The 26,456-nt window shown below is 42.7% G+C and overlaps 1 protein-coding gene across 3 annotated transcripts in view; it reads right to left on the bottom strand.

Annotated features, from left to right (window-relative positions):
• RBMS1 (RNA binding motif single stranded interacting protein 1) overlaps positions 1–26,456 on the bottom strand; it is a 153,740-nt gene that overhangs the window by 61,838 nt on the left and 65,446 nt on the right. For all 3 annotated transcript variants that reach the window (XM_075430314.1, XM_075430313.1, XM_075430315.1), the window contains exon 2: positions 10,273–10,448. In XM_075430314.1, the coding sequence (XP_075286429.1) occupies positions 10,273–10,448 (176 nt within the window). The remainder of the gene's footprint in view (positions 1–10,272; positions 10,449–26,456) is intronic.

The raw sequence follows: 26,456 nt of genomic DNA on the forward strand, positions 1-26,456 counted from the left end.
CTAGTGCTTCTTTTACAAGCAGCTGTGGCTGAAACATTCCTTCCACCCTCCTCGCCTCCCTCGCCCCCACTTCCTAAAGGAAATTCCATGGGATCACCTCTCCTCCGGCCCCACACTGCAACAAAACTCTCATCTCCTGCGGGAGATGGAGCTTATGCAGTCACTGGGCCCCTGCATCCGCGACCCCAGTACAGGCACAGAGCTCCTGGGTGCATTTGTATTCAGACTGCTGGTTTTTCAAGAGGGTGTGCTGAGGGGAACTGCTGATTACTGCTAGGCTAAATGAAATACTGAATTCGAAAAGCTTCAATCTTTGTTTAATCACAAAATGGAAAGAGAAAATTAAAACTGCATTTGTTTTAAATTCACGGCATCTCAAGAGAGTGTCTGCATCCAGAGGATAGGACTCTAGAAGACAACTTTTTTTTACTTTTTTCTTAGTTACAATTCCCCCAAAAATACATACAGCTCCCTAATGACATTCTACAAGAAGCATTATTCTACAAAAAAACACCCTGGAACTCCTCAGAGAGGATTTCAGCGTGGATTTCATTTGATCATGAATGTAAAGCTGTCTGAATTTTATTTCTGTCTAATTAAAGTGCAGATATTGAAGGGAAGATAGAGAGTCTTCCTTCGCATCATGACAGGCTAGACACTACATAACACGACTGCTGAAAGCAATTGCTAAAATATAAAGGAAATTACTATTTAAACCAAACATCACATATCCAGGCCAATCACAATTCTCACAGCACACCACACCAATGCCTCACCACTGACTGCAGATGTCAAGCCCTAACAGAAAGGAGCATTTCAGTCCCCATGTCAAGCCTACATCTCTCCAGTGCGTCTGGCAAAAGCAACATACAAAACTGAATACTATTTCGTATCAGCCGTAGAAATGGGACAGGGCTTTGAGCAACCCGGTCTGGTGGAAGATGTCCCTGCTCATGGCAGGGGGGCTGGGACTAGATTATGTTTAAGGTCCCTTCCAACCCAAACTATTCTATGGTTCTATGATACTTACTTTTGACAGCAACATCTTAAAAGATCATCATCTAAGACATCTAAATCTACCCAGCATATTGCAGCATCACAGAACCTAGTAGAGCCGGTTTACAGACCATAGTGGCATGCAACTCCTCCTCTGGCAGTTTGTCTAGGTGAGAAACTGGGTGCATCAGCTGGGCAGAACACAACTGAGATGACCTAAATCCTGGTCCCGAGGTTACTGCGGGGGTTTCTCTGCAGTGCTGCACGGTGTTCCACACCAACGTGTGCCTGCATAGGTAACAGCACTGGCACAATCAGTTATTACATCTTGGGAACACACCCTCACCATTCTTGGTGTTACGTTTGCTCTGAAGAGCAAAACTGGATGAAAAAAGTACAGTTAAGGGAATTCTACTGCAGATTATACAAAATCCAAACCATTCTACAGTCCTTGAAGAAGAAATAAAGAAAAAGATGATGCATAAAGCAGCATCAGCATAAGTACATACATACCATACAGCACAAAGCTAACCATTACAAAACATGTACTGCTCAACTGCTAAAGAATCTACCTTCCCTTGCAACCAAATAATATTCTGCAAACCTGGTGCTATTTATTCAGAGATGTATCAATAATACTGTTTAAAAAATGCATACATAAACGTCTAAAAGAACTAATTTCTAGAGGACTTCTTTTCACTGTAAAAAAAGCAAGAACAACAGATAGGCTCCTGCTCCAGTATAATCAGTATTAATACTGATCTCAAAGGTAACAGCTTCAGAGACACTGATGTATCACACTTAATTACATGACACAAAATCATATTCCACATAATTACGAATGCAATATTCCACTGCAGCTGACAAACCATGAAAGAAAAATGCAAGAAAAATGGAGAATAAAGGAGAAAGGAATGAAGATAAAATACTGTAACAAAATTGGAGAAGTTAGCTTTGAAATCTTCCATTCCGATTTCCCTGATTTGCATCGTCTGTCTAACGGGGTTGTATTCCCGCGCTACAGACATTTCCCGAGACTGCACTGCGCGGCAGTCACCTGCCCAGACCATTCTGCCGGAAGAGGTAAATGCAAAAGACAATTGGACCATTTCCTAAAGTCCAGCCATGTCCTTTTTCTAATGATATGCTGAGGAAAATGAGCAGAATTTTTGCTCTTCACTGACCGCAGTGATGACAGCTCCCTGCTACAATAAATGTCTGAGCTCCAGTTCATCACTTCTCAGTCCCGAGTGTGTTTGAAGGAGATGGGAAATGGCAGCACAGGGAGAGGTCACAATTACACGGCAAGCAAAGAACACAGAAACATTAATATGCTAATAGATGTCACATGACTTCAGAAAAGTGTTTTATTAAGCGCAGGGAACTGAAACAACTTATAAGTGCTCTTGCCCCGAAAGAGGGAAACATTAGAGCGTGCAACTACAAAAAACAAGTTCCCATGCTGTAGAAGCAAAGCTGCATAGCACGCCTGGCTCAAATGTTTCAAAACCACCATTAGCCTGATATTAGTTTCAGCTATGCTTGTGCTCCTGATGCTGAATATTTAGGAAGAAATCCTCAAAACACCCTTCTCAAGAAGAAACGCGATTTTTCAACGCTCGAAAGCAAAGGCAGCACCTACAAGGTTCTGTTTTTGTGTTCTGACCATCCTGCTGCAGAACAGGGGTCCGTTGTGGTAATTATATCACTAACTTCGTTACCTTAAACCAGCTGCTTTCCTAATTGTAATCCTATTAAAAACCCACATTATAACCATACAGCAATGATTTAAGGGGGAAGCCTTAAGTGAAACTCTCCAGAGAAAAACAGATTTCAAACAAAATACCATACAGACAAACAGCTCGATACAAGCGACGCAGTACGAGCAAGCAGCCTGGAAGGGAGCACACCACAGGGTGGGCTGCTGTGATGATTTCTGCGGAACTGAATGGGAGAGACCTGGGTTAAGCCTCAAAGGGAAAAAAGGATTCTTGGCTACGAGCTGGCAGGGCTCATTGAGAGGGCCTTAAACTAGGTTCAAAGGGGGAAGGAGACATCGCCCAGCTCTCTAGGGATGAGCCCAGGCTTGGTGTGCCAGGGTCAGGGGTGAGATCGACAGCCCAGCTCAAGTGTGTCTATACCAACGCACGTAGAATGGGCAATAAACAGGAGGAGCTGGAAGCCATTATACAGCAGGACGGCTAAGACTTGGTTGCCATCACAGAAACGTGGTGGAACAACTTGCATGACTGGCATGCTGTCATGGATGGCTACAGACTCTTTAGGAAAGACAGGCCAACAAGGAGAGGTGGGGGAGTTGCTCTAATGTGAGGGAGCAACTGGAATGCATTGAGCTTGGCCTGGGGGCAAATAAGGAACGAGCTGAGAGCTTGTGGGTTAGAATTAAGGGACAGGCTCACACGGGTGACATTACGGTGGGTGTGTACTACAGGCCACCTGACCAGGAGGAGGAGGTTGATGAGGCCTTCTACAGGCAGCTGCAAGCAGCCTCACAATCACAAGCCCTGGTTCTCATGGGGGACTTCAACCACCCTGACAGCAGCTGGGAAGACCATACAGCTAGGCAGGCGCAATCCAGGAGGTTCCTACAGAGCATCGATGATAACTTTCTGATGCAAGTGGTGGAGGAACCAACAAGGAAAGGCGCGCTGCTGGACCTTGTATTAACAAACAAGGAGGGACTGGTGGAGGATGTGAAGGTCGGAGGCAGACTCGGCTGCAGTGACCATGAAATGGTCCAGTTCAGGATCCTGCGTGGAGGAAGCAGGGTGATAAGCAGGATCAAAACCTTGGACCTCAGGAGGGGTAACTTTGGCCTCTTCAAGGAGCTACTGGCAGAAAACCCGTGGGCCAGGGCTCTTGAAGGCAGGGGGGTCCAAGAGTGCTGGTCGCTCTTTAAACATCACTTCCTCCATGCTCAGGAGCGGTGCATCCGCCTGAGAAAGAAATCGAACAAAGGAAGCAGGAGACCTGCATGGTTAAACAAGGAGCTTCTAGCGGAGATCAGTTGGAAGAGAAAGGTCCATGGAATGTGGAAAGATGGGCAGGCCACTTGGGAAGAGTACAGGAATGTGGTCAGAGCGTGCAGGGATGCGACGAGGAAGGCCAAAGCCCACCTGGAATTGAAGCTGGCAAGGGATGTCAAAAACAACAAGAAGGGCTTCTTCAACTACATCAGCAGCAAAAGGAAGGCTAGGGACAATGTGGGGCCGCTGCTGAATGAGGCGGGTGTCCTGGTGACAGAGGATGCGGAGAAGGCAGAGCTACTGAATGCCTTCTTTGCTTCAGTCTTCAGTGCCAAGGCAGGCCCTCAGGAATCCCAGGCCCCGGAGGTAAGAGAGGAAGCCTACAGGGAGGATGACTTTCCCTTGGTCGAGGAGGACTGTGTGAGGGATTGCTTAAACGATCTGGACGTCCACAAATCCATGGGCCCCGATGGAATGCACCCACGAGTGCTGAGGGAGCTGGTGGATGTCATTGCTGAGCCACTCTCCATCATCTTTGAGAGGTCCTGGAGGACAGGAGAGGTGCCCGAGGACTGGAGACAGGCAAATGTCACTCCAGTCTTCAAAAAGGGCAAGAAGGAGGACCCAGGGAACTACAGGCCGGTCAGCCTCACCTCCATCCCGGGAAAGGTGATGGAGCAGCTTATCCTGGAGGCCATCAGCAAGCAAGTGGAGAAAAAGAAGGTTATCAGGAGTAGTCAGCACGGATTCACCAAAGGGAAATCATGCCTGACCAATCTGATAGCTTTCTACGATGGCATGACTAGCTGGGTAGATGAAGGGAGAGCCGTGGATGTTGTCTACCTTGACTTCAGCAAGGCTTTCGACACAGTCTCCCATAATATCCTCCTAGGGAAGCTCAGGAAGTATGGGCTGGATGAGTGGTCGGTGAAGTGGATTGAGAACTGGCTGAATGGCAGAACTCAGAGGGTTGTCATCAGCGGCTCTGAGTCTAGTTGGAGGCTGGTAACTAGTGGTGTCCCCCAGGGGTCAGTACTGGGCCCAGCCTTGTTCAACTTCTTCATCAACGACCTGGATGAAGAGTTAGAATGTACCCTCAGCAAGCTTGCTGATGGCACCAAACTGGGAGGTGTGGTAGATACACCAGAAGGCTGTGCTGCCATTCAGCGTGACCTGGACAGGCTGGAAAGCTGGGCAGAGAGGAATCTGATGAGGTTCAACAAAGGCAAATGCAGGGTCCTGCACATGGGGAGGAACAACCCCATGCACCAGTACAGGCTTGGGGTGGACCTGCTGGAGAACAGCTCTGCAGAGAGGGACCTGGGTGTCCTGGTGGATGACAGGTTGACCATGAGCCAGCAGTGTGCCCTGGCTGCCAAGGCGGCCAATGGCATCCTGGGGTGCATTAGGAGGAGTGTGGCCAGCAGGACGAGGGAGGTTCTCCTTCCCCTCTACACTGCCCTAGTGAGGCCTCATCTGGAGTACTCTGTCCAGTTCTGGGCTCCCCACTTCAAGAAAGATGAAGAGCTACTGGAGACAGTCCAGCGGAGGGCTACAAGGATGGTGAGGGGACTGGAACATCTCTCCTACGGGGGGAGGCTGAGGGAGCTGAGCTTGTTCAGCCTGAAGAAGAGAAGGCTGAGAGGGGACCTAATATATACACTTACAAATATCTGAAGGGTGGGTGTCAGGAGGATAGGGCCAAGCTCTTTTCAGTAGTGTCCAGCGACAGGACAAGGGGCAATGGGCACAAACTGAAGCATAGGAAGTTCCGTCTGAACATGAGGAAGAATTTCTTCCCTCTGAGGGTGACGGAGCACTGGAACAGGCTGCCCAGGGAGGTTGTGGATTCTCCTTCTCTGGAGATATTCAAGACCCGCCTGGACAAGGTCCTCTACAGCCTACTGTAGGTAACCCTGCTTCGGCAGGAGGGTTGGACTAGATGACCCACAGAGGTCCCTTCCAACCCCTACCATTCTGTGAAAGCTTGAAATGTCACCCTGGACGGGGGATTGTCAGGAGGGTGAAGTGTCTACCACATCATCCTCATTTAACGATGTAAATGGCACAAAAGTAGGTGTCTGAAGAAATTCAGCGTTACAGAGATGCCACGCTGCAGGTTAGTAAGTAAATCATAAGCAAGACAGAAAGCACACGGCTTTGGAACCATGTGGCTTGGGCATAAAGGTCACCCACAGCAAAGCACAGCGCTTAGCGAAAGTCTGGAAAGCACCCAGAGAACGTGCCAAAGCAAGTTACAAACTCCTGACTGAATCTCCTGAGACACAATCGTTGAAGTCCCTAATCACATTAGCAGTCTCAACAATTTCAGTGGCTAACTGGAATGGATTCAATCCTGCATCTTCAGATCCATCTATTAAATAAGCTACAAGAAATGACTGTCTAACAGTCACTGAATAAAAAAGTATGATTAAAGCTTAAATAATGCATTTGTAAGCAAAAACCGAACACAACAGCTGAAGGAGGCACATCAAGACAGTATCGATAGCCATGCCGGGGGAAGAGAGTACAATTAGGCATGGCTGAGGCTAGCACCATGCCAGCAACCCTGGAAAACCAGCAGCCCATGGCAGCAGTCTGTTCAGTACGACAGAGCTCATGCAATGGCATGACATGATTTGGGAAAAGAAATGGCACGGCGGAGTCAGGCAGAAATCGGTCCGAGTGTCACAGCTGCGGCTTCCTGCAGGCTTCCCCAAACCATGCTCATCGGCTCCTTACTCTGGTTTTTCCTCTCTCCTGCTCGTGTCATTCTATTTAGCCAATTTCTCCTGTCTAGCTTCCCACACACAAGGCAGTATCTGTGGGCCATTGCATTAATTGCTTTGCCTACCCTTCCACACCTGACGGGAAACTCTTATGGCCAAGACTGACTCATGCAGTGTCCCCTCGACACTCCGGGCTCTGGTTCTGCGTTGGCTGTTACAACATTCTTGAAACAAACATAACATCTACCTTATTCTTCCCCACACTTCTGCCTCTGGCACAACCGATATGAAGAAATTTGTTTTCCCAATGCAGAACTGGAGCAGCAGGCTCGAGTTTGAAGGAACTATTCAGAAAGGTGGCAGCTTCACTTCCCACAGGAAAGCCAATAATACTCTCTGAAAACAGCTGTACTCCCAGGTAAGCCTTCACAACAAAATTATAATATGCTCATTTTATCTTGGAAAAGACAAAGAAAGCTTCACCTAATAGAGCACTAGAAAGAACCAAACAGATGAAGGTGGAGAGCAGATCTGTAGAGATGTATATTGGCAAACTGCGCTCTTGCCAGGAAAGTACTTTTCTGCAAAACTGGTGAACATTTGCTAACTGTGTTCATAAATACTGCACAGCTGTGCTACAACAAGAAAGCAAGCCCAACACTTCTATGATTTGATAAGAGGTTTCTCTAGTGATTCACCAAAAATAATTAATCAAAATAAAAACATGGCCAACATTAGCACTGCTAGCTGTTGTGAGCAAGAACTAAAGCAAACATATTGACCAAAGGAAATAAAAGTCACTGTATAACCAGACCCACACACAAGAATTCTGTAGATTCTGCTACCTTGTATTCTGAAAGATTATATTGAAACCGATATCTCTCTACAATAATCACCACTGAAAATTGCATTTCAGTACAGTATATGATACAAGTCCATGATGATCAGAGGGAAAAATCTGTGCAGATGGGATGCTTCTTGAATTTTTCAAACATGATTTTGTCAACCCACAGGTGTTTTTCTGTCTTGTCTCACAGCAGCCAACACATATAAAACAAAAGCCAGTGACTTTTTTTCTGAACATCCACTAAAAACTGATTTTGCCAGGTGGCAAGACCATTTCAGCAATATGCAGAGCAGAATTTCTATCCATTCCTAGCACCAAGGACTCCAGTGGACACCCTCTTAGGATGACAAGATCTATGCTGTATGGGGAAAAGGAGCTAAAATTATACTAAAGCCTCCCAGTAAAACCTGAGGCATTTGGAAAGAGCCAGTGAAAATATTTCAGAGATCTGGAGTAAACAGCAGTTTCTTCTTCTTGGGCTTCTGTGTCCAAGATTTTATTCTCCATTATTTTGTATTGTCTCAGCTTAAACAATGAACATGGCAGGTCCACTTTCAAGACTATCTTGCCCTCTATGTCTTAGAAGTTTAGGCAGATTTGTAGGAAGGAAACATTTTGCATCCAAAACCTTCCACAGTCTATAAAAGTGGATTACTGAGCTTCTGTGAACAAGGAGAGAGAGTTGTCATTTCTATCTTACTGCAGCATCAAGTTAGTTGCTAAGGGGCTGTGTTGACAGAGAAGGCTAAGGCTCTTAACAGATTACCCAGATTTTTGAAAGATGTTCCAAGTCTAAAATTTCTGGACATCTCACTTGGTTCCTCAGCAGAAATGGAGAATTTTAAAACAGGGCCTCCCTTTCTCTCAAGTACGACATTTCGGAGAGAAATATCTCACAGGAAGAAATGCCACAACTTTCCAAGTCTGCAAATTCACATCAGAATTGGTTTAATAGTTTCATGGCTGCAGTTCTTGCCTTTATTTGCAAAACTCATGATGTTCCAACTACAGTTATATGTTAAACAGCAACAACAACAAAATCAGCATCTTTGGCTATCCAAAAGAAAAAGGACCAGTTACAGCAAAGTACTGAATGTATTTTTTCTAGGATGTTCACACACTGATGATATCTAAGACTGTGCAAACCAAAATGTCTTCAGAAAGAGATTAAGAAGCTATAGTAACCACTGCACAAATAGTTGTTACTGGGCGGCGCCAGTGCAAAATAACCTCACAAATCTGCCCTAACGTAACACGAGCGCGCGGGCCAAGGCTTCTTCATCAGTTCAAAAGACAAAAACAGGAAGAAAAAATTCACTTCTGTAAAACATGCATTTGCAACTAAAATTGAAATGAAAAGAGGTCATTGTCGCATGGAAAGCTGTAAAAATATTTAATTTATCAATTCATCTTTTCACAGATTGATAATCTGTTCTCTTTCCTGTGGAACACATGGATTTCATTTGCTGTTGGGAAAACAACCAAACGGAAAGTTTTTTCTTTAAAGACCTGGGAGCAAGCTGTTTTTATTACAATACTGACACATGACTACTATCCTGAAAGTCCAAGGTTGTTTGTTTTTTTAAGAAAAAAATAAAAATTATTCTCTATAAATTAGGTACCAGCTTTTCTGCAATATTCTAAAACAAAGGTGTCTCACATAAGCTGGGATCCAAGACCTACAGGTTTTCCTAGCTGTTTTGCTAACTTGTACTATGATCTTCAGAATGTATTTTTGTATATTCCTAGTTACTTATCTGCTAACTTGAATACAAAATTACCTTGAGAATCTCAGGCAGTAGAGTTACATACAAATCTTAACGATCCTCCACTCATTCAAGAGATATTTGGGTGTTTTCTTACAAGTAGTATTAAAAATTTAGCTAAGTACTTTTGATTTCAGAATAATCCAGAAAGTGTACTATGAATTTTGGAAGTACTTAAGATTTTTAAAAAATCAGTAAAACATTTAAGAAAGGTGATTTTAAACAGTGTACAATCAACATAATTGCACAGTCTCTTGACATCTGACCCACACTTGAAAATAACTAAAAGGCATGTGCTGCTGTAAAAATTAAAAAACAAAACCAAAAACTCACAAGAGCAAAAAACTCTCATGTTCACAACACTGCCTGACAACCTTCTGCTAAGCCAAGTCTACCTGGAAATCCAGCCACCAGAGAGGATTCTTACATGGATCAACTATTTCTAATCATACATAGAACTCTGCAGTAATGTACAGCCAACATAAATTACTCTGAAACTAGGATAAGCATTCAAATGCACACTATAATTTACAGTGATGCAAAACAATTACTTGAGAAGTTGGTATCAACAGATTATTTTAGTAGTGAATGGAGGAAACCCTCTGTTGCAGGTTCTTAATAGCAAGTTTCACACTCAGGTGTCAGTTTTCATTTATCTGTGTTTTCAACAGCATCAGGCAGCAGCATGGGCGATCCCAGTTTTTACCAAAGCAATGGGTTGCTTCTGTTCACCTCTATATTTCAACTTTGTTCGCTCCTCCAAAGTGCCAAACAAATTCTTTTCCTTCTGATTGCCAGGGCAGTTGAAACTTGCCATCATACTACAACACAGGACTTTTATTTACAAATCTGTTTTTCTTTGCTCATAATCCAAATGCTTATTCTGTATACCCACTGTAAACTTTTACGGTATGATATTATAATTTATAGTTAAGCATAGTACTTACGGTTGGCATAATTTTACCAGGTCCTGATCAGTGGTGTTTGGAGGCAGTGCTCTGATGTAAAGGTTTGTTTTACTTAATTGATCCCATCCTGAGTTGCTGCTGCTACTACTGTTGTTATTACTGCTGGTGGTGCTGGGACTAGGAGGAGCCATTGGGTGGGCTGGTACAATGGACTGCTGTAAAGGAAAAAGCGCGTTAGAGGAAACGATAGCAATCACAGCATGCACATTAGCTCAGTCTACAGCAGCCTGCTTACCAATTGGAGTGCTGTGTTAAACTTGTACGTAATTACTCATGTATTTTAAATATACCTGCTTTCACATCACGTTTGGGACAGGATTCACATGCACATTCAAATATACCCAACCACCAGGTGAAGTACGCTCAGTGCATGACACAGGCTCAAATTACATATAACCTCTGCTGAATATTACTCATAGGATTTTATCACTCTCCTTTGTGGCATCTGATGTGAAAATGAAATAAGAGACAGTGTTGCTCTAGGTTCTGGCAGGTACGAACTCAGTTCACATCACTATGACTATTCCACGCATCATAAAGAAATTATTGTGGCAGACACAAATATTATGCTATTTCCTTAATCTGTGCAGTAATACAAAAAATTAGAAACCTATGTTGTGTCTCTTCTGGCTTCTTAGTACTTCACACAATATTGCTAGTATTTGTTTAAAGATAGAGAGGGAACACAGACAGCTGAAGAACCAGACCTTAAATTAATTGTGTGCCTTGGCAGAATTTTCATATTGCCACCGAACTCAGTATTTGCAAACTATTTCAAGAGTCTCAAGGAAAAGATTCAGTATAATGGCAAAAAAATAGAGTTTCAAAAGGACATAAGCACTTCTATCTAGTCCTAAAGGTATCTAATGCTACTGTTCTTAAGATCAGACCCAAATGGAATGTAAAAACATCCTAGAGAAAATCTGCAGTAGAGCAATCGTTTGCATCAACAAGAGTTGAGCAGGACACGGTGCAGAAAGCATTATGAACAGGACTATGGTTTTGTAAGAGAGGAATACTTCCATGAATATGGAGAGAGCTAAAAAGTTGCCAGAAGTCTTGTGACTACAGGGTTTTCACTGACCAAAAGAATTGGCTGCATGCAGCCCCTTTCCTGCAAAAGCCCGAGCCTCCACAGCTCCAGCAGCTCCCAGTGAAGAACAGCCCTAGGAACTGCAGAGGCAAGGCGCAGAGGGTGTGGGGCGGGAATAAAGTGGAATATAAAGTGAGATGTCAATGTAGACTCGCTTGTTCCCGCCCCGGTGCCACCCTCTTCTTTCGACTAGTACAAACAGTTGTGCAGCCACAGCCTGAACCAAAAAAATTCTCTTCCCTGATCTGGTTCACCACATGTGGTTTTGTGCTACGCAAAAGCTCTGGCTGTCACGGGGCAGGGAAGAGGAAAGTGTAGGCAGAGAGGAGGGGATCACCGCTTACCTCCATTTAAAGCATCTACGAAACTACAGCCTTGTATTAAGAAAAGTGAAACTATTTTGGAGATCACCTCGGGAAACTGGAATGAAATTGTGAGTGGGAGAAAAGTACAAAGGCATGCCTAATATCAGATACTTCATGATAATTACGTGTTTTGTTTTGTGTTTCCCTAGGAAGGTTTTGAAATCTTCTAGTTTGGCATACTGCAAAGTTTATTATGCAGCAATAATAGCCTGGAACAGCAAACTGCAACACTCGCTGTAAAATCAACACTGATATGTAGAAACATTGTTGTTGCCCAATTTAACTGAACTGAAAATTACCGAAAAGAATTAAATATATTCCGGATTATTGAACATTTCAAAACCGAATATCAACATTTCATTGCCATAGAGTTGTAGGGTTTTTTGTTTGTTTATTTTCAATAAAGATTTTTAGAAACATCAAATCTCTTCCAAATATTTGTACTTGGAGTTGAAGCACTGATCTAGTAGTTCTTCCAGGCATGATTTAACACGGCAAAAAGATTAAACCCTCCCTCCAAGTTTGTAATGGAAACATTGATGGATTTTAACTACAGCAGCGCAAGTCGGGCTGTCAGACTGCTCTGCTTCCAGTAACGCCAGGCAATTATTTTTCAGGTTACAAGCAATGCAGAATGACAGAGCAACTAGTTTCAAAACATTTTCATAACCAACTGAACAAACTTAGTCTGGCACGGCGCTGCTCTGCTCTTCAAAAAGCCTTCAGCGGAGTTCTCAAAACGCAGAGAGCGCTCAGGTGCCCAAGCGACTGCTCGGGGTCCCCAGCCGCGCGCTTCCCTCAGGCACGCACGCACAGCTGCCCCAACAGCCAACACACACCTACCCGTCTGCATCCAAACTGGTAATTGCTGCTGGACGCTAAAAGCCTCTGTTGTTTCTCAGTATTTTTGGTTTGATTTTGCTTTTAAAATGTTTTCCCCTTAAAATCTTTGGGTTTCTACGTTACAAAGAACCAGAGGTTTGTAAAATCTTGTCACCAGCTGGCCAAAGGCGGGAGAGGAAAATGTGTGTGTGCGCGCGTGTGTGTGCGCCCACGTGCAGAGAACAGGAATCCCAACTCTGTCTTCCTGTAAAACATGAACAGTCCATTCGGAGAAACCTAAACTTTTATTTAAACATGAAGGCCTTCTAGTGCTCGTGGTCACATCCAAATATGACAGGAATGTAAATGTGATTACAGTTGTTTTCCTAAGTTTACAGACAGAGGGTTTTTCACTGCTTCCATAGAAACTCATACCTTTACCAGCCCTAAAGGCTTTACAAAACACAGATGCTGGGGGTACTGCAGCCCTCCAAGCCCGCAACCCAGCGACACACAGACAACCATTAAAGGGCCAGTGAAATCTTCAAGCCATACTTCAACACATTTTTTACATTAAAACTCCATTTTAAAATCTGAATCACTCTTTCTGCTCCGTTCCTCATCGACGACTGCTTACAAAGACTAAATGATACAGGTCCCTCTCTTGTTCAAGGGGCTTTTCTTCCCCAGTCACAGTCGTGCAGAGCCTCGCTGCTGTGGCTGGGCTGCCGGAGCCTCCCACGCCGACACTGCGTGCCAAGAGAAGAGTTCTTCTGCTGGTGTGGTTGCATCACCTCCCCAAACGACATCAGCTAAGCTGATAAAAGTTCTCTTCGGCCGGCACAGCTGCATCCACGTCTGGGGTTTTGCCAGCGGATCGATGTCAGCGAGGATGTATGACTTTTTTCCACACCCCTGGCTGATACAGTGCTCGCTGGCAAGACATCTGCAGTGGAGACCTGGCCAGAGTTTGGGGTTGGTTGTTTAGAAACAGCTTTCATGAACATTAACTAAAAGCTTTTTATAAAACCTGAAATCAATTTTGCAAAGTTTTGTTGTACAAACTGTAGACTCTGCTGCAAATTCACATCAAAAGCTGTTCTGAAGATTTTATCATATGGACTTCATAAGTTTGCAGTAATCTAGCATACATAAAACCACATTCATTAATTTTCTTTTTAATTATTCATCTTAAATTTAAACACTGAACACAAGTACGGGAGGAATAAATCTTTGTAACAGACCATTACTTCTGACAGTATTCCTGTTCACAACAAATACAATTTTCACACTGGTTTGCCATCTCCTCCTCAGTCTTCCCTTCCAAAGGTAATTAGCAATCATTCTTCCCCACAGCAGTTTCCTTCCTGTTGCCTTCAACAAACATCTAAGCAAAAAAGGCCAGGGACAATCATGCTGTACGCTGTATGATCACCCCATCCCATTCTGGAGCCAGCTGTGAGGAGCTCCCAACACCCTCGCCTCGTCTCGAAGGGACTTTCCCTCCAGCCCTCCACAGCCCAACCACAGCAGTAGGAAAACCACAGGTACTCATGAGGAAAAACTCAGTGATGCAACAGGCCCCGTCGAGCACCTTGAACCAAGGAAAACCGCCTGCCTGTGTTTTTCTCTCAATATAAAATCCAAACAGGAATAATCACAAGTACCAAAAAACAACTGGAGAATATACTCATCTTTATATGAACCATTCCTGTCTTTCTTACAAACCACTCTATGCTTAACAACTGGAAATGAGTCAGAGCAGGATTTTGCCTGCCAAGGGGGAGAAGAATCTCTTCGCTGTCAACAGGAAAAAAACACAGAAAAAAACCACCCAACCATAACAAAACTGAACAACCCTGAGAAATCCCTTTGACCTGGGAGCTGAAAGACACTGATCCTTGCTGCCTTCAGACTACAGAAGTCCAGGGAAAACTCCAACAAGCAGAAGATAACTTGGATAACGACTGCCCCAAAACAGAGCGTGACTATTATGGTAGCAATCCATTTAAGTCTCTAACTTCGTGCTATAAAAGTATGTCTACGAAGTTATGTAACATGGTAGCACTTAATTATGAGTTCCTTTGCTTAGCTAAAATTCCTGATGGGAAAAGTACCGTGACTTCTAACAACAGAGTTAGTTCTCACACATCTACTCTAAACTCAAACCATAAACTACAGCATACATTAACTGTCTGATTTGGCCTGAACTGCTACTTGGATCATCTCAGTTTCAAACTTTTGTCACTGGTATTTGCCTACCTTTGTTCAGGTGACCAAGCTTCAGCTACCCGCTTACCCTCCTTGGCTTTGCCTAACCTCCCCGATTTCACCAAACAGCGTCTTGAAACAGCACCTTCAGTAACTGGCACCGATATAAAAACTACCATCTATTTTTGTGGATGTGTGCAACAGTGACAAAAAGCATTAAATTACATGAATCTGGAAAATTCCTGGATTAACTAGGGGGTTGGTTTTTTATTTATTAATCTACTTAACACAGAGCTTTCCATGTACAGCGAAAGCCAGGGTGCAGGGAAACAGAAGATGCCACATTTAGTGCAGCAAGACACTGCCACAGTCGGTGCACAACTTAGGAAACAGGAGGTTGTTTAGAATAAAATTACGTCCCAATCAGAAGGAAGAACTCCAAATGTTTAACAGAAATGACTGTTCACGGATGAAGACAGTTGCGTTATCACCTTCCTTTAGATAAGGAAATATCAAACCTTCATCACTTAGTCTAAGCCTGCAACCCGAGAGCTCTAGTGGAGAAGCCATTTTGAGTGTCCTGCACTATTCTGTTTCATGGTTTCCATCATCATGTCTGAAATGTCATGGCAAGCAAACTGAATTTCTGGAGGCCTCTCCAAGTCCAATTCTCAGTGGACGTGAGTCAACCAGTAGAAACAGGAAGATCTGCTGCTGCTGTATTCACATCTCCTGCCTTAGCGTAGGTTCTCCGACTGTTGTTCTTCAGTCTGTCAGCACTTGTCACAGGAGAACTCAGCAAGTCAGCTGCTTTCTAAGCATTTTCAGGATGATACCAATATGAAGTGCAGAAAGCATCTCACAAGCTGGGCCCTCCAGACTCCTGATGCAAATCTCCTCGGGAGGAAAAAAAAACCCCAAGACCAGCCCCCTTTTCCTCCTTTAAACCATTGACTTTAACCTCTCTTTGCACAGGTGAAGAACATGGTCTCACAGCGACGCTGCAAGAGTCGACAGGACTACTCCAGCAAGGGCTGGTTTACTGCACAAGGCTGGGACCATGAATATCATGTCTCGTGATCATACAGAGCTATTTGCACACCCAGGATCCAAGTCTATTCCATCTTCCTTTAGACAGCAAATATGGGTGTTGGTGCTCCAGCCACACGGAGCAGAAACAAATAAGTGCCAGGAAGAGGCAGGACCCCATGGGTGGAGGCTGGCATCAAGCAGAGACTCTCCCTGTTAACGAAATATCACAGACAGCCCAGGAGCACGTGGAGATCCAGCCCTGTGCTGCTCCCAAGAAGCTCTCTAAACCGTCTGTATCTTGGCATGGAAGAACCATGCCCCACTTACTACAGCTGGCATTATGATAATGATGGACTACAATGAACAGGTTAAAAATCAAGTGCAGTGCTCCAAAAATAGGAAAAAAAAAAAAATCACACTGAACAGGAAAAGGAAAAAAGCCCCTCAGCTTTAATTTTAATACTTAGCACATAAGCTTTAAGAGGAGTTTTGCAAGATAAAAATAGAGGGTCAAGCCCTTTTTCTTGCCTGTACGTTATAGCCAAGTCCTATGAAAACTATTTTTCTAACCACAGATGACAGTCTTCCCATACTAAAAGGCACTAAAAGCAAACAAAAACATAGATGAGTATCACTACATATCAATGAAAGCAAACAAAAAACCCAGTTATTTTCACTTTAACTTTTTTTTTTAATTAATATTGCCTTTCATCTCAAGTCTATTGTGTTTTAACTCATTTGAACCATCTTGCCAGCAACAACGAAACACATTTCCAGCAAAATCCAGGAAAGCAGTCAATATACCTTTCTTCTGAGCCATTTAAGAAGCCCTTCCTTGAAATACGGAAATGCAGGAGTGAGTAGGTGCTTTTCTCAGCTTCCCTCTCAAAAGATCTTCATGGAGAGTGGCTCTATCAGCAATGAAACAATAGAAAGTCGAGCACAAACCCTTAGTCACAGCCCAGACAATCCACAGTCCTAACAATTTCACCCCTAGACTATTCTGGTTATAACCCAAGCTCTCTCCCCACTGACTTCCTTTTCCTCAGGACGATGAGAGGACAAACCACCCTTCACAGTAACATAGCAGGACTAAACTTGTTATCACAAGGAAGCAACAATTACCAACAACAGAACATACAGCAGTAAACTATTCCCTTTTGTTACAAAATGTCACATTCCCATATTTTTACAGGAGCTGGAACTAATATTATTTAAGTTATACATATTAAAGCTTAATGCAACAGCAATCTTCTGCTAATAATGAAACAAAGCTCCAAATCCATGTATTTACTTTTTATGAAGACACTTGAAAAAGTGGGCGTACAATCCTGGCCACATTGAATTATAAGCCAAAACTCATGCTGATGCTACTGAACAGTTTTTTCTCCAAGAATAGGTTTTTTCATTATTATTACTAAAAAAAATATGTTTGACTTAGGAGACAGCAGGAGAGGTTGCAACAACAGAGCAATGGATGTGGGAAGCTCCTCCTGGTTCAGAGTAGCTCTTCCAAAGTTTCAGCAACAATGAAAAAGCTCAAAGTTCCCAGCAGCTCACCTGCTCCACCGACTTTATCCCGTCAGGGATTTTTAAGTGCTCCACTGACCGACTCCCCTAGCCCACAGACAAATAAAAGGTGCTGGATACGTGAAACTAGCCACACCAACAGCACAAAAGGTATCACAGAGGAGAGAAACAGGCGTGCTGAACTGGGCTATGTCCAGTTCCTTTGCAGGTGCTATCAACCCTTCTCCCTTGTAATGCTCATTATGAATCACAGTATCCTCTTCCCTCTCAGTTTTACACCTGGATTCCCTGGACAATCCTCTGAAGCAATAAATTAGTGCCATACCCTAGCCATGACAAAGCTATAGACACATCTAAAACAAAATATTTGAGTTTCAGCTTCTGAAATTTGAACAACCTACAGCAATCCAACAGCTAGTCTATGTTAAAAGAACATAAATAGTAAATCAATAAGCTGAAGTACCTGAGGAAAGCTTGGTAGTAAGATCTACTGGACAAAAAAGCATGTACATGTTTTTGTGATTAGCCCTTCACTGAGCAATAGACACAAAAGAATTCAGTGTCACCTTCCCTCTTGGCTCTAGTAAATACGCAGAACTGCTTCCTTCAGTGAAACCAGCCAAGACTTTTGCTCAGGATCCACAAAGAAAATGGTACTGAATCCTTAGACTACGTTAAAGTTTTTGTTCCAGCCTGAGGATTCAAATTACAATTAGAACAAAACACATTCATTTTCAAAGAGGCTTAACTCACATACTAATGGGTTGATGCAAGCCTCTGACAGGTAGCAAGTCCAGCATGTGACACTGAATACAAATAATAAAAATAATTCTTCCCTTGCATTACATCCCTTCCCTTGCATCTGTTGGTACATGTTAATAGCAGGCTATAAAATCTCACAGTGTTCCCCACAACAGGAAACGTCCACGATACCGTTGGTAGGAGAAATGCTTCAACTGAAACAGCAATTAACTTGGAAACCCCCGTGGCATGCAGCAGGTAACACCAGACCAGGGATGGCCACATCAGAACTGGCAAATCCCATACAGCTCACAAGCACTTCAACAGCAGCTCAGGAGACAGTACTTACAGACTCTAAGTCAAAAACGATGCAACAAGCTTTTTATGTCTCAGGTTGTGTGATGGGAGAGAGGCCACACTGAGTCATCATACTCTAGCAGGAAGGTCCTACATAGTGGCACAGGCCATATTTCCAGGGGAGTCGACGAAAGGCCAGCGATAAGCACATGGAAGGTTTCTTAGCATTGAAGGCAGCAGCTATGAGGTTCAAGAGGAAAAGTGCAGAAATGTGGCATTTGCATATGTGTCTCGAACAGACGACTCTTCTGGTGCTCACAGCGTTAAGAGATTCGGAGATCTCAAAACTAGGTCACAGTGGTCCCTTCTCACTGTATATGGGACTCTGCTTAAGCATCCATTAAAGACAAAACTCCTACTCACTACCACCATTTAAAAACTCTTCAGGTGTCAGCCCAAAACAGATGAAACATCAAAGAAAAGAACAATTGCTTCATGAACGTTACTGAATTCCAAGAACATGAAAGAAACCAACCAGCCAAACTGCAGCTGGCACATATAGAATTCCTATAAATAGTTTCACTTCTCTGTCAGCCATCAGATGTCTTGCAATTTTTTATTTTATTCTTTTTTAAAAGGGGAAGAGGAAGACCCAGGGAATTTCACACCAGTCAGCCCAACTTCAATTCTGGAAATAGGCTGGAACACATTATCAAACAATCAGCTTACAAGAATCTGGAAGATAACACAATGACAAAAAAATCAGACAGAATAAATCTGTCAAAACCAGATCGCATCAAAACAATCTAATTTTCTTCACTGCCAGTGCAACCAGCTTAGTGGGTAAGGCAGAAGCAGCGAGTATCTAGAGATCTTGACTGAGACTTCTAACCCTGTCCCACGTGACACTTTCATCAGCAAAATAAGGAAGCATTGCCTATGTCAGCAGTTCCCTTTCTAAGGCACTTCGTAGCAGAAAGCGAGGTGCAGACCGGAGTGGAGCACAAGCTAATAAACTCATTAGCTTCTCAGCACGCACCGTTGTGGGAGGGGAGGAAGCCGAGCAACAGGCACACTGAAAGGCATCATCGATCCTATCGCATCCTCCTCCTCCCCCCCAGCCCTCAAATTCATGGTGCTTCTGAACATTTTTGGTTTTAACCACTGCTTAATAAGTGGCGTTACCCTAAACAAGATTGATGATCAGAAGGTGCGCTAATACCTCAAACTAGTAAATAGTGCTCTGATTCAGATAATACAAAGTTCCTATAATTTTTTTTTTTTTAGAAAGAAAAATTAAAAACAATCATACATCTCCCATATAAAAAATGCAAAGAAAAAGTGTCAATTATTTTTTCTTATTCATGGAATCTGGAAACAAGTGTACCGAGATCTGAAAATAAATAATACATATTACCTTCTTACTGCATTTACAGTGTAATGGGAAGAAGTAACGTACCAAAAGCAGCACCACCAGGTGGGACTTAAACCCATGGAAAATGAGAGACCTGGATTTACCCTGTGTATTTTTTGTCTCCCTTGTACGAAACTAAGAAACAGCAGGCAACCGCTTCTCTAAGTGAATCCTTTAAAACTGAGCTCTGGCAGTGAGACTTTCCTGCATCACACAAGGCAGTTACTTTTGTTCAGAGGACAGACGCTTCTATCAGAAGAATGCAGACCTGCAGCTCAACTGCTGTTTTGTTCACCTTTTTTGTCATTGCCTGGTATGACCTTTTACTTCCAGTGCTGACAAATGAGGCCACAGACAATATTCAATGTGATCAAAAACATACTGTTTTCAAGTACTTCTATTTATGATATGTTAAAATACATATTTTTATGGGTGTAGGTAATGAAGTTTTTAATTTCATAAAGTAGTAAATATGCAACACTGATGAAGCCATCCTCTTTTCTTAACAATTAAGGACGCCATCTATCATTGTATTTTGGTGGTTAGTCCAGCTAAGTCTACATATCTCATGAAGCTGCTGTTGATGAGTATAAGCACAGTGTTAAAAAAATAGCACAATACAAGACACGTAGATACTCACCTTGGATTATTCAGAGAACTCCTTGAATATCTGTATTACAAAGACTGTCAGGACAGTAAAAAAGTACGTTTGGCTGATCTTTAGTTCTTTCAAATAACAGAGAAGGACGTTTTCTTTTGAAAAGTTAAAAAAACTGTAGAAAAGTTTCTGAAATATTATTTACTGTTCTTCCATATTTTATTAGACTTAAGATTTCTGATAAGCTCTTGCAAGTATTTATTGTCTGTTACTTAAAAACTGTCACAGGTTTCATGAAGCACATAGGAGAGTTCTGAATTTTTTTATTTCAGCTTTTTTAAAAATTATTTTTATAGTGTTCCTTTTTTATTTTTTGTTATCATTTTCCAAACTCTTGTTTTTTCTCCCCAGACTACAATTTTATCATTCTGCTCATCTGGCTATCCTACTCACCCTCCCTCCATAGACAACAATTATAGGATAGAAATGGCACTGCACTGAAGATGCATGTCAAAAGAAGCATCTGCTTTTTTGGCAAACTCCACACTGTTGGTGGCATTGGAATTATTGCTATACTGTTTGTCACAGGGTTAGACCACAGATGGCTCTTTTGGCTGACATGGGATCCGCTATGTCATTTTCTGTTTATTGAAGTTAAAAAATAAATTTAAGAACTTGTGTCCAACCATGTATGAGGGAGTCAATTCCTATCAAAATCCCTTTGTTTCTGATTGCTGGTTCCTTCTGGGCAGTATACGACACCCAGCACAGCGGCAGCATTATTACTGTGCATCCCTCCATTCTATTTTAAAGAGGAGAATATATGTTCTTTTTGGCAAGGCCATCTTTCTGCTATGCCAGTATTTAATAGGTAGCCCAGTACAGTACACCCCAGCCTATTCCTGCTGCATTCTTTGACAACGTAGGTGGGACAGTGCAGGAACCTGGCTCTGGCCCTTTCTTCTACATTCCTAAATCCTAACCTTTCTCTGACAGACTAGGCCCATTTCATTGCAGCCAGCATCTCCAGCTGGAGGAAGGGTGGCATGTCAGAAAAAAACCTGCAGAAAAATAAGCCAGTTTTGTAAGACTTCATCATCAAGACTGAATAGGAATGACCCTATGAACCAGTTCTTTTGAGCTGCACAATTTATGCTGTATCCCTCCTACTCAGTTTGCAAACGTTTTTCCTTTTTTAATTGTCTATCGCATTTCTGTGTCTCCAGGCCTAACTCCTGTAGAGGTATCAGGAAAGAACAAGCCAGTGCAGTGCAGATATACTGCACAACTACAACACAAAGGTTATTGTAACACCGATACCAAAAAGGTCCAATTCTGCTGCTCAGTAGCTTGTTATGTGTCTACACCAAGTTACGGTTAAACCAACTTCAGCGAGAATGGTAGCATCTTGCATCACTTTCCATGGAAATTAATGACTCCTCCAGGAGCTGGAGAACAGGAAAACATACTCCGAGCTTCACTGCCCTTCCTAGTGACTCCACTGCAAGTATTTCCATAGCTCTTTCTAGTATTTGCCATAGAAGTGAGGTCAGCATGATCTGTGCTGGGCTGAAAGTTCCCTTCATCTTTTTGTTACTTACTTCTGAGATTTCAAAAAGCGCCCCTGTGGTTCTCATTCTGCAATATGATAAAATGCAGCAGATACAATACATTATCATCAACACATTGGAAGAGTACATACACAACACTGTGGCAAAGTATTAAGGCAAGTCTGAGGTATAGCTAGGAAAGCACATACCTAATTCAAGAAACAATAGCAGTGCAGATTAAATACAACCCCAGGTTTCACACCCCACTACCTTCTATACATTGCAGTCACGTAAAAGGGAAGCGTAAAATACTTTTACAACTTTTTCAGCACAGATTGAAGTAGCTATCAACTAAATTTCAGTAGAAATGGAACCAAGATTGTGCTAAATTTGTCATGGTATTTTGACATTCGAGGAGTCCATGGCTGAGACCACATTGCTCCAAGTGGTGTATGTATATGCACATACGCACACACATACATATATGGTCTGGCATGGAACTTGTGATTCTTTACGGTAGGGTGGCCATACCTCCATAAATGTGATTCTCCTCCATGGCAAACACCAAACTGAACAGAAGCAGACAAGTATTACTAAATTAGCAATGTAGCCGTTTTTAGAACACGAGGGAGATCAGGGGCAACTTTTTCAACCATCAGACTCATTAGGTAAGGAGTTGTCCATTTTCTGCACCCAGTTTAGCAGCTATGTTTAATTCCCGGGAAAGACAGAAACAAGTACAGCTCATCCAGCTGATGATCGGTTCAGACAGATACCAAACACCACTTCTCCTGCGGCTGCAATTACTACAGAAAATGCTGCTAAGATGGTACAGACAACTTAAGATGGCCCCAGCTGATCAGGAAACACTAGGAGCAGAAAATGTAACTTGACGAGCAGCAAGAAACTATGAATCCTTCTCTGATTTGTTATCACCATCCTACTCCTTTGCCTTTAAAAATCATACGCGTGTGAGCATACACCCATAAAGCAGTTATATCTACGTTCCTTTAGATTTGTGTATGCCATCTACTTGAATCTTAGTTAAACTACAGGTTGTTTGAACACTGAGGGCTAAGGCAAGACTCTACTTCTTCCTTCAACAAGCTTTTATGATCTGCTTTCTTGAAACCATGTGCTATGAAGAGTAGAAGGAAAACAATGACATTTGGACAATTTTCTCCTGGAAAAGCCAAGGAAGTCATAAATTTTGTCTCTAGATTTCAGATTCCTAATTTACAACTGTAGCTTGGTTTAGCTTCCTAGAAGTTAGAGAGAAGTATTTTCTCCTCACATTTCCAGTCAGTACGCCTTTTGCATCTCACAGTACTTCATGATTATACCCTCCAACATCTTTTCCTCTCTGCAGCTAGACAATTTCTATGCACAAGAGCAGAAAAAGAGCATTTATTTTGTTTCTTTAAGGCTAGTTTCAAATGTTACAGTAATACACAAATCTCTTGTTTCATTAGCAGCATATTTAACAGAGAGATCACTTTTCCAGCACCGTTTGAGGAAACTGGGCCGAGGATACTCCAGAACACAATGCTTAGTATAGTACAAATACTATTTAATTCCATTCAACTTGGATCAAGCAGGGCTTGTGAGCATCTGCTCAGCATCAGTCTCAACAGATCCAAGCTGTTTCTAGCAAAACTGTTCTGCTGTTTGATGAAAGCCAGTTCGGGCAGCATGTCTACCTCCACGGCCCTGAAATTGACTTTAGAAATCTGTTTAAAGCTCAGTGTTGCTGAGCACCAGTTTAAGACCATCTGCAGATGAACTCTTTTGAATTTTAAGGCATAACAAATAGGAACATGATGCATTTTATTTAAAAGTGGTACTTAGGGAATCTAATCAATTAGTAAACGTAATCCTCTTTATGCAAAGTTATTAAAAATGTAAATATTTTCCTAAATGGAGGTGATTAAGGGTGCACAGATGAGAAGGATTCCTTTCATGCATTAGGACAATTCACCACACTACTGCAAACACAACAAATCTGGGGTCTTCATGAAACATAGCAAGGAGTTTGCTAAACTCAGCATAGCAAAACCCAGAACATGAGCCCGCTTTTAAAAATAGTAGTTTGTTTCTCTTTATAAATAAGGAAACCAGTATTCCCTCAGTAGGATAACATTGTCAAAGCTGTAAAGGCAGGCAAGATTAAAACTGAAGATTCATCCACGAAAACTAGGGCAAGATTTCCAAGGGTAGGTTACTTCTGGTGGAGCTCCCCAGTCAACATCTAGTTGCCCGTTAGGGTCGATTTATCTGTACTGACCTTTGACGGTCTGAATGTGGCATCGGATCAACCAAAAACAGTACAGAAAGCTGAAAGCCTTCAAACATTATTGTTAGGGTGTTTTAACATGGAAAGTCAACTCCTGATAGAGTTGCAAAGTAGAAACTGCACTTTCTGAGAGATCTGGGATGTGCAGATAGGGAAAAGCAAAAGGGCAGCATAAGGAAATCAAAAAGCTTTAACACTGGTGGTTAGATCTGCTGGTCTAATAAGCTGGTTTTGGTGCAGAACCAAATACAGTACAAAGATGACTTTGCCGGCCCTGTTGCCAGCTCAGCTTTCAAGCCAGCCTTCCCCTAAGTCTGGCTAAGACCAAAGTGCGATGGAACAGCTCCTGGCCCTATGCATCTCCACTAGATTAGCTCTGTGATCTGGATTGCTCCAGAGACACAAGCATGAGAGAAGGCAGAAGGTACAGGGGCAGGAACGAGGAAGAGACGTGACTGATGGCAGGCTAAGCATGACTGTGGACCCACAAACCGAGAAGGCAGTTCAAGGAATAGCTTGAGCTGGTATTACTGCCAGCAGCAGCAGCCTTACCCCCACCGCTGTTCTTTCCCCCTCCTGGTGTCCCCACCCTCGCTAAAAAAAAAAAAAAAAAAAGGAAGTGCAGACTGCTTCTTTTCCCCACCAGTGCTGACTCATGAAACGGGTAACCAAACAGCATGAGGCTGTCTAACACTCAGGAATTAAACCAACTTCTGAATTACACAGACGAACTAAGACAACTGCAGCAAATACATGTGGTACCTATGTCTGCAACTAAGCCTTATAAGTAAGTCAACAAGCAGCATGCACAAACCTGTCTGCTGAAACTTTGGTGAAATCCTGTGTACATACCACAGGCAGCAACACTGCTCTGGCCTCAGGGTCAGATTTTCCTTATAACCTTATCTGAAACAAACCCAAGTCAGTCTTTTCTCATTCTTTAAAGCACGATGCTTTGGTACATGCTTATCATTTATTAGACCCAATACATTCTATTTTCTCTTTACAATCTTTTCCAAAATCCTTGTGCATGCACTTCCAAAAAAAGATGTGTACCTACGTCTGGTTTAGTTATCATTTCCTGTTCTTCTTGAAATCTGGAATTTGTATTTGAATACTGCAAACAGCAGAATTATTCTATCTCGATTCCACAGTGCTCATCAATTTCCCTCGCATTTTGCCTTCTAATTTGAAACTTCACTCTTCGTTTGAACCAAGAGATAAACTTTTTTTTTTTAAACTACAGTTTTAACTCATGCAGCTATTTTTCAACTCTAAGAGATTTTTAAATCGGAGAGAAAAGTGGTTTAGGTGGTTAAGAATATCATTCGGATGTCTGAAACTCAAGCAACACGATACGATTTATTCTAAAATTAAAATGTTGGTGACTTCACCGTGCATGATAATTAACGATTCCCTTAACTTCAGAACTAAGTTTCTGGATGTAAAGTTACAAATGTTTAGCAACAGTATGCTGAGCAAATGCATGATGCCATTCCTTGGTGCATCTTAAAAGTAAAAGGAAGCAACACTCCAAATAGCTGCTGGGGTGAATGTCTGACAGCACAATGAATCACTTTCATAAACACTACAGATCACTGCTAATTCTGAAATGAAAAAACGCAAGAATTAGATAACACCTAGGAAAGCTTCCAGATGTGCTGCTAGTACAAAACTTTAAATCTATGAGGAATTGGACTGCCAAGATGAACTGGCCCTGGCAGCATAGACAATAGTCTAACTCAGACATATAACCAGTTGTAGCTACAATCGCCGCCGTGGTACAAGCAGTGCTTACAGCAGGCACCACTGTCTGTCGAAGCCCGCGCATCTGCAGCTGTGCACAGCTGGCACGCACAACTGCAGCACCCATGCAAGACAGCCTGCGCCTCTGGAAGGGGAAGGGACATCGCACTTGAACCATGGCTGCTGCTGCTGCCTGCAGCTAGAAAGGACGAACAACGTGTCCAACACCAGTCAGGAATAAACCAGTTCTTTCGGGCACAGAGCCCAACTCATCCACAGCTTTATTAGTCATTTTCTTGTCCTTGGTACAAGAATTCAGCTGACGAACCATACCCCCGAACACATCAGAAAGTTATAGACAAAGGACAATATTCTTGATAAGTACACACTGCAGTGAAAGGGAATGTGCCCAGCTAACAGCTAATACTTTGAGGTAAATTAACCACTTGCCTCTACTTACTGCACAATTAC

This window comes from Opisthocomus hoazin, chromosome 9 (assembly GCF_030867145.1).
Source record: "Opisthocomus hoazin isolate bOpiHoa1 chromosome 9, bOpiHoa1.hap1, whole genome shotgun sequence".
Lineage (NCBI taxonomy): Eukaryota > Metazoa > Chordata > Aves > Opisthocomiformes > Opisthocomidae > Opisthocomus > Opisthocomus hoazin.